We start from the raw sequence: 8,868 nt of genomic DNA on the forward strand, positions 1-8,868 counted from the left end.
CCAGAGTGCGAATTTTCAGCACGGAATAGCACCATGTTGGTCAACGAGCGCTTCTGCGACTCGACCCGGGTGGGATGGCTCAACATCTAGAGCTCTAGCCACCAAGCTAGCACTTGGTTCTCAGGAACACCGTCATTTGAGTGTGTGAAATTTTTGGTGTTGTGGAGTTTTAGTCTATGCAGGATTGCCTATGTGGAGAACATACCATGTGCACCACGTCGAAAGTACCCACAAAATTTCGTAAAAGAAAATACAAGAACAGTTGGTACATGACTTAAATCCAGCAAAAAAAATTCATTGAGCCCCGCTGCACATAATACACTCTCAGAAAAAATCCGGTGGAATGTACACGCCCTCTTAACTTATAGTTAATTATATATTCTATCATGTTTCTATTTTCTTACCACGTCCCGTTTCCATTCGTTGGAATGAGCTTAGCTTCGTTGACTTAGAAATAATAATTGACATTAATGAGATTTCAGTTAACATCATCTCGGCCCTTTTGAATTTGCGCGGATGGCATGTTGAGGTCAGATGGTTCTTAACAATGACTTAGCAATATTTATTTCCTCTAGATACATCCGTACCTAGACAAATATATGCCAATCAATTTGTAAAGAAGGAATCTCGGTGGACTAAGAAAAAAAACATTAGTTCACACAAAAATAAAAAAAGTAGTAGGTTCGCTGGGCCGCGGTGCAAAGCCTATTCTGCGAGTTTGGGTTGAAATGATTTGAATTTTTCAAAAGAAGCCTGACCTGGCCTGGCCCGGCCTGGCCCGGCCCGTGTTTTAGTGGGCATCATCATGGCTTTCTTCTTCTTCTTCCATCGAGCAAAACAATACTCTTCCCCACCCCTGCTAAAACCCTAGCCGGCGGCGGCCTCCTCCTCCTCCTCCTCCACCGCACCACAGCCCCAGAACCCTCCCCGTCCCGGCCGGAATGGGTCGCCCCGACGGAGAGGACAACGCCGACCTCTCCTCCGACGACTCGCCGTGGAGCGACACCGCCTGGTCCGAAGACGACGACGACGAGGTCCGCCGCTCCTCCCACTCCCCCGTCGATTTCGACGTATTATCACGCCTATTCTCCTCTACCTCTTCGTCGGATAAACCTGACGATTTTGCGTGGCTTGTTCGAGCTGCCGCAGGGCTCGCTGTCGTTCGAGGACAGCGGCGAGGGCTCCGGCCTCGACTCCGACGACGGCCTGGAGGAAGACGCGGAGGCGGGAGGGGAGAGCGACTCCTCCGAGGACGAGGTGATTCAGTCGCTCTGCAGTGCTCTGCCTAGCGCCTTACATAATCCGCCATTTTTAGGTGCGTGCTTTCCGAGGGGCTCGAAAAAGTTTATATGAGTATCGTTGCTCTTTGCCTGACGCAGGCCGGGCCGCGGAACACTGTGGGGGACGTGCCGCTAGCGTGGTACAAGGACGAGGACCACATCGGCTACGACATCGACGGGAAGAAGATCAAGAAGCGCGACAGGGAGGGACGCATCGATACGTTGCTCAGGAATGCTGACAGCGATACCAACTGGTATGGGGCTTGGAACTCGGTTTTCTGTAGTGTTTGTCGCTTCACGCATGCTGCAACTTTAGTTCTGCTGCCAGTGAAAACGGAAGTGGGCAGCTGATGACTTAGTTTTGCTTTCATCATGTAATAATATCAGTATATGTACTTTTGCCATCTCAACCCTGTCATACTCGAAAACTAGCTTGCTTACGTGCAGTTCTGATATTTGAAAAGCGTCTTGGTTCAGTGCTCCAGATTTCCTTTTGTAGCACTTCAATATGAGGACGAATTTGTATTCCATCATTGATTTGTCCTTACATTCATACATTTTCTGATGCTAGCTTAGGTGGATCTTATTTTTTTGTTACTAATTAAATGCCCTGTCCTTGCTTTCTGCTGTTGCCAAGTATAGGAGAAAGGTCATTGATGCCTATAATGACGAGGAGGTGCAGATTACCAAGGAAGAAGCGAAGATAATTAGTAGATTGTTGAAGGGAAAGACTCCACATGCCAGTGTTGATCCATATCCAGTAAGTGTGACTGCCAAAACTATTGCGTTTATTTGAACTGCTCATTTTGTGACGACTATAAAAAAAACAACCCTGTTGGCCATCTTAATGTTTATGTCTGGTACCATCACTACGCTTGTATATTTATTATGATAAACTTCAGAAGTGGATCCATGTTCACCATGCATAATGCTTATTCTTTGCGGATGTGTGGCCCATATGCAAGTATAAACTAAGCATAGTATTTAACAATTAACATGTTAGTGGATATTATCTACATGCATGCAAATTGCAGTTAATTCTTCTACTCCCTCTCGACCTAAATACTGTCGCGGGTTTACTCAAAATCTAGGCCAAAATGTGTCTAGATTCATTGAATCTGAGACAAGTATTTAAGGCTAGAGGGAGTTCAATTTATGGTTTCTTTTCATTTTCTATAGGATTAACTATAATGCTCAACATGGACTGATTAAACTTCTCTCAGGATTATGTTGACTGGTTTGAATATGATGGTAAAGGTCATCCGCTTTCTAACGCTCCTGAGCCAAAGAGGCGATTTGTGCCCTCGAAGTGGGAGCAAAAGAAGGTATATCCTCAGTCTCCTCTTTTATGTTATTTTAGAGCATTTGATTAAATTTACACGCTCTTTAATCTCTTGTAAAGTTGTAAGAATATAACTAACTGGATGTGTGGCTTGTTAGTCTGTTCTTTCAAGCTGAAGTATCTTGCTAAATACCCCCATTGAATTGTATCTTATATGGAATGATTTAAGAAATTTTTGCCACAATGAACCAGTGATTGTTGGGTTGTCATAGTTTGACTCTGCTTTAATACCTGGGAAATTTTCTTTACCTTTTAGTACAATGTTCTTGTTGGCAGGTTGTTAAACTTGTTAGAGCCATTCGTAAAGGCTGGATCAAGTTTGATAAGCCAAAGGATGAGCCAGATTATTATCTCTTGTGGGGAGATGACACTGATACAGCAGACAATAAGAGGCAAGGCTTGAGCTACATCCCCGCACCCAAACCAAATTTGCCAGGTACCATGCCATCATTTTACAATGTCCTTTCATGCTTACATGAAAAGCTTTTCGGCAATTGTTTTGACATGATGACCTCTGGTTCTATTAAAATCATGTGATACAGTTGCACTGGGCATCTATGTTCCGTTGTAGTAGTTCTATTCATTATGTATGATGCCATTAATTTATCTTATTCAGGTCATGAAGAGTCATATAATCCTTCTGTTGAATATGTTCCCACGCAAGAGGAAATAGATTCGTACCAACTTATGTATGAGGAGGACAGACCAAAGTTCATCCCACGACGGTATAATTTCATTTGCATTGCCATTATGATTTTTCTGGTCTGATTCATCTGAGGAAACTTTGGTTTGTGATCCCTTTATATTGTGCTGTTGATTATGCAGATTTGAATCTCTCAGAAGTGTACCTGCCTATGAGAAGGCACTTAGGGAAGGATTTGATCGGTGCCTAGATCTTTATCTATGCCCTAGAACTCGCAAAAAGCGTGTAAGTGGAGGACCTATCTTCTTTTAATGATTATATGTGGGTCTTCATTGATTGGGTTCCAGTTTATCATTTATTAGCGTGATGTTCTTTCCTGATGCATAATGATTATCTGGCAATCTTCAGATTAACATTGATCCTGAGTCACTCAAGCCGAAGTTGCCTAGCAAAAAAGATCTCAGGCCATATCCAAGAACGTGTTACCTTGAGTTCAAGGGCCATAGTGGTCCAGTGAGGTCACTGTCAGTTGAAGCAACAGGGCAATGGATAGCCTCAGGTATAGAATGTTGATATGTATCTATGTTCTTACTGAATACATATGTGGACAATGTGCTGATGATCCAAATGGTAATCAACTCACTGTTATTCGTTAATTTGCTTTGAACTCTGATGTTTCTTCTTCTTTCCTTAAGGTTCATCTGATGGAACAATTCGTGTTTGGGAGGTTGAAACTGGTCGCTGTCTTAAGGTTTTCAATGTTGGCGCTGATGTCCATCGTATTTCGTGGAATCCTTCACCTGATAAGCCCGTTCTGGCTGCTATTGTGTACGCCTTTGCCATTCCCAAGTATATTTTCTTTTCTAGCTTTGCACATTCTTACCATTAATCTTATTTGATACAGTGGCCACGATCTTCTGCTTCTTAACGCTGAGGTGGGGGATGAAGAAACTCAAATGAGGACAAAACAGCTCCTCCATATAGATGAATCAGCTCCGGAAGAAGATGCTGGTAAGAGTAGTTGTCACCCTAACAGTTCTTATGATGTATCACTACTAGGTACTAGTTCTTATAAATATTTTTATTATATTGCAGATGATAAGAAACCAGCTGTGCGGTGGGTGAGGCATGACAAATTTGATGGAATCACATTGATTCATCATAAGGTATAAATACTTAAGAGTTGCTTGTCATTCTCCTTTCAAATGCTTAAGATTTTTTATTCTCACTCTTACCATCTGTTTTGTTGTTCAGGCTGCATCAACTGTGGAGTGGCATTCAAAGGGAGACTATTTCACCACAGTTGTGCCAACTGATATCCTTTTTCATTAAGCATATCTTTTTTTCTTCGTTTAATTTCTAAGTGGTGCAAGAGCACAATAACCAATATGCTTTAAAAAGAAATTTCTCTAGTTCATTTTTTCAGCGGTCATCGAACATTCTAATTACAGTTTGTGCCCCAGTAAAAATGCTATTTTCTTTGTGTCACGGTTGTGTGCTGTGTGGGTTCTTTCAATTCAGTAATGTAGATATGTACACAGATTCTTCACATTTTGAAGATTTATTCTTCCTATTGTCTACCTTAATTCCTTTGTACGTGAATCAAGGGCAGTACTGTTGCATCAGCTCTCAAAGAAGCATTCTCACCATCCTTTCCGTAAACTGCCGGGCCTCCCTGTTGCAGCAGTATTCCATCCAACTCAAAAGATGTTCTTTGTTGCTACTAAGAAATTTGTTCAGATTTATGATCTCCAAAAGGCAGAGGTAGTCAAGAAACTGGAGTCAGGTCTCCGTGAAATTTCCTCTATCTCCATCCATCCTGGTGGTAAGTATGAAATCAACTGTATACTAATTTACCAGTTGATAGATCTTTTGTTGGTTCATGTTGTCTTTGTTAATCTGAGCTGTAAATCAGTTGTTAGAACTAATGGTAGTGCAACACTGTTTGTTGGATTGCCATACTGATGACTATGCAATTCTTTCATGCAGGTGATAACGTTATCGTGGGAAGCAAAGATGGTAAATTGTGCTGGTTTGATACCGATCTATCTACGAAACCATACAAGAAGTTAAAGTACGACTTCTCTTACCTTGAACTCTCTTTGGTTCTGTATTTTTTTTTTTCGTGCACAGTTGTTGAAGATCTTTTTAGATACATTGCCAAGTTTAGTGCTCTAGGCAGTTGCTGTTGCTGTTACTTTTGCTTTTGTTTGTCCATATTTAGTTCTGCCAATTTAATGTTTTTTAGAATCTGTATCACATAGTGTGCCATTGATTACTCAATGACAATGTGGGTCACATGCTTTTGCATCTGATGTGGCTGCTGATTACTCCTTTACACTTGCCTTCGAGTCATGCTTAACTTTTCCTTCTCGATAGCACCTTAATGTGCACAAGTGTTGTCTGTTACTACCTCCGTTCCAATGAATAAGTCTTATTATTTTTGGAAAGTCAAACCATGTAAAGTTTGACCAAGTTTTACATAAAAATGTTTACATGTAAAATACAAAATCAATATCATTAGATAGATCATGAAATATATTTTCATATGATATATAGTATTAATAGTATAATCATATTTGTTGATAGTTTTTTTCTAAAAGTTACGTCAAACTTTACTTTGGTTTGACTTTTTGAAAAAAATAGGCCTTATTCATTGAAATGGTGGGAGTAAAGGTCAATGATTTCCACTGCTTACTCTACTGTTCTCAAATAGTGTGTACTGTAAAGAATGTTCTCATCTCATTTTCTCCGGTTCTAGTTATTGCCTTGTTTTTTTGAAATCCCATTGGACACAGTTATTTTTTGGACCGTACCCACTAGTTTTACTGCTCTGTCTAAATTTATTTCTTGTAATTCATTTTCTTTATTTCAGGAACCACTCGAAGGATATAACCAATGTTACTTTCCACCGGAGATACCCTCTTTTCGCTTCATCGTCTGAGGATTGTACAGCATACGTGTTCCATGGAATGGTCTATGCTGATCTCAACCAGAACCCACTTATCGTGCCATTGGAGATTCTCCGTGGCCACTTGAGCTCAGATAGAAGAGGTATGCAGTCATACATCAGTTGGTTTTCATGATTTGAATTCTGCTACATCTTCCGTCCGCGGATTCTTGTTTGCACTTGTAATTTTTAACCATAATCAGAGCAGTTATATGACAGTGCTTGAACTCGGTTATACATTATTATGCTTTTCACTGGAAGGATGCAAGTCACAAATGTTTTGCATTGAACCTCATGTTGTGCGGTCCTTGTTTCATATGACGCCAGTTTGAACTGAAGTGAATATTTGGTGGTTGGATATTTTTGAGAATCAGACACAGAATAGGATCGTGCTGAGTGTGTTGGCTAAATGTGCCTTGTTAAATTGAAATAATAACATATATATATTCGTAAGGAAGAAAGCTAGATTCAGTCAATTGGACCAAGTAGTCTTAGTATTTTGGATCCACAAGGATGTATTGCTGCAAATTCAAGATTTTAGCAGAAAAAGAATTATGCGTAGATGGAAATATGTAGTTAGGTTATCTTCTGATGTTGCCAAAAGAACTACACTTGTGTTATAACAATGACTTGGGCTATTTTGCATTACCACACAATGTTGCCATTTAAATATTGCAAGGCATTATCTGACTAGAAGATTTTGCTTTTGTTCCTGTGCAGGTGTTTTGGATTGCAAATTCCACCCAAGGCAGCCGTGGTTGTTCACTGCTGGTGCTGACTCCGTGATCAGGCTTTACTGCGAGTAGTGACGATGCTTTAAAGGAAGATAGTACATCAGTTTCAGCAGGCAATTTCGGCAGGGCTCCATAGGATGATGAATGCTGAACAGTCATTATACTTGCTATCCCAGTTTTGTTTCGAGTGATTGTTGTATCATTTTTACTTATTATCTATTAACAGTTAGATGAGAGTGTACCTGTGTAAGCAATGGAAAGGTTAGTTTGAGCTATTCCACAGGCAACTCCTGTACCGTCACAAAGCTGTAGCTTTTGTTCAATGCCGTCTAATGTTCTTCAGCAGATTTTCTCAGGCTTGTTTGTTTTTGTGAAAAAACTAGCCAGCAGCTACAATGGTTGATGCACGGTCTTATCTCCTTCAGACTTCTCAGTGTGTTTGGTGACAGTTAGGTCTCAGCAGCGAATCATCACGATCATCTATAGTTACTGAGATTGTTGAAATGGTGGAGATGCCGCCTTGGCGACACTATCTTCTACTTTTACCTATCTGCTTTCGTGCTTGCGGTTATCTTGGCTCAAAAGTTCCAGAAATACCAGCTTGCCTGCTAATTATGTGTAGGGCTAGAAATGACATGAATTTAAACCATGCAACAACAGCTACAGGTATGTTGGCTCAGAAGTATCAGAGTTAGAAGCATGTCTTTGCTCTTTCTTTTCCACTGTTTTTTCTTCTTCTACTACCTATTTCCTTGCACCTATAAATGTAACAAATATTAAAATGAAGCTCACATGGAAGTGCCGAGAAATTGACACGAAGATTGGCTTTGTTCAAACTACTAGCCAGAGTCGAAGCGCCAAGCTCCCACTTGCTGTCGCTGGAATGCTGGATGGAGGAGGTTGGGACTTGTAGCCTTGCCGGTGGAGGGAGGGGTCAGAGTCGTTGCCGCCCTAGTTGGCTATCTTGGGGATGAGGGACGGGGTAAAAGTTTTTTATGCCTTAGTTTCTTTTGAATGGTGGATACATTAGGAAAACCAAAGGTGAAAGAATAAGAAGGACACGAGAGGACGTCCCCTACTCTCTTGTCGCTGCTTCTCTCCTCTGTGAGATAAACGATTCGTAGAACCGCTCTCGTCCCTGTCCTACAGCGCTCGTAAACCGCACGAGAGGGGTTCGCTCTCGCCGGCGATTGCTTTTCTCCCCTTCCCCTCCGATTGCCGTTCCGAGGGCGAGGGGAGGCCGGTTCTCGCTTGTGCGTGTATTTTAGTTCTAGGGTGTTAGATTTTCAAGATTCCTTTGTCAGAATCATGGTGGGACATATGCTAATGGTGCTTCTAGGAATCTAGTGCGGAGGCGTTGCTGACGCTGGCGAGAGCCTTGTGGAGTCCAAGCAGTTGTAGTGGTTTCGATTTGCCGCCACGTCTTGGTGTGGCAAAAGGGATGAAGTGTTCTTGGAGCGCCGCGGTTTTGACTGCCGCGTGTTTGCGGAAGACGGTGCGGGATCCGGCCACCTGAAGGCCCGAGTGGTGCTTGCCCCAGATCCGGCGTTGAAGAGGCTCGGAGGGCTCCTCTAACCGATGTTGCTTATCAGACTAGATCCAGTCTTATAAAACTGTTAGCTATCGTGGCTCGTCAACCCCTCATGGTACAAGTAATGAAATGTGTGCCTAGGCATACATCATCAAAAGCAAAGTAAGGACATGAGATATTGGGCTGTAGCAGATGGCGACGATCCAACAAGCCACCCCGTAGCCCATCTCCATCTCCACGACGTTGCTGAATAAGATCCATACCGCTCAATCCCAGCCACACATCTCCATTCCGCAACCAAACCACAGACACAGAGCCCTCCTCCTCCGCCGCCGCTCTCACCGCCGCACCGCGAACCCTAGCGCGCGCCCCAGCGACAGCGGCAACC

The 8,868-nt window shown here is 42.3% G+C and overlaps 1 protein-coding gene across 1 annotated transcript; it reads left to right on the forward strand.

Moving 5' to 3' along the window:
* The first annotated feature begins 919 nt into the window (after positions 1-919).
* On the forward strand, positions 920-7,304 carry LOC124702327 (ribosome biogenesis protein BOP1 homolog). The gene is made up of 17 exons (XM_047234456.1): positions 920-1,034; positions 1,150-1,257; positions 1,380-1,534; positions 1,923-2,040; positions 2,504-2,605; positions 2,899-3,058; positions 3,239-3,347; positions 3,448-3,550; positions 3,674-3,824; positions 3,961-4,093; positions 4,170-4,276; positions 4,361-4,431; positions 4,520-4,580; positions 4,863-5,090; positions 5,255-5,339; positions 6,141-6,319; positions 6,936-7,304. The coding sequence occupies exons 1-17, from the start codon at positions 942-944 to the stop codon at positions 7,019-7,021; spliced, it is 2,049 nt and encodes a 682-aa protein (XP_047090412.1). The 5' UTR covers positions 920-941; the 3' UTR covers positions 7,022-7,304.
* Positions 7,305-8,868: the final 1,564 nt, after the last annotated feature.

This window comes from Lolium rigidum, chromosome 3, assembly GCF_022539505.1.
Source record: "Lolium rigidum isolate FL_2022 chromosome 3, APGP_CSIRO_Lrig_0.1, whole genome shotgun sequence".
Taxonomy (NCBI): domain Eukaryota; kingdom Viridiplantae; phylum Streptophyta; class Magnoliopsida; order Poales; family Poaceae; genus Lolium; species Lolium rigidum.

Excerpts from the sequence above, each read along its gene's own strand:
- LOC124702327 (XM_047234456.1), top strand. The coding sequence starts at position 942 with ATGGGTCGCCCCGACGGAGAGGACAACGCCGACCTCTCCTCCGACGAC. Across the intron at positions 1,258-1,379 it reads GCGACTCCTCCGAGGACGAG|GCCGGGCCGCGGAACACTGT; the intron begins GTGATTCAGTCG and ends TGCCTGACGCAG. Across the intron at positions 3,551-3,673 it reads CTAGAACTCGCAAAAAGCGT|ATTAACATTGATCCTGAGTC; the intron begins GTAAGTGGAGGA and ends GGCAATCTTCAG.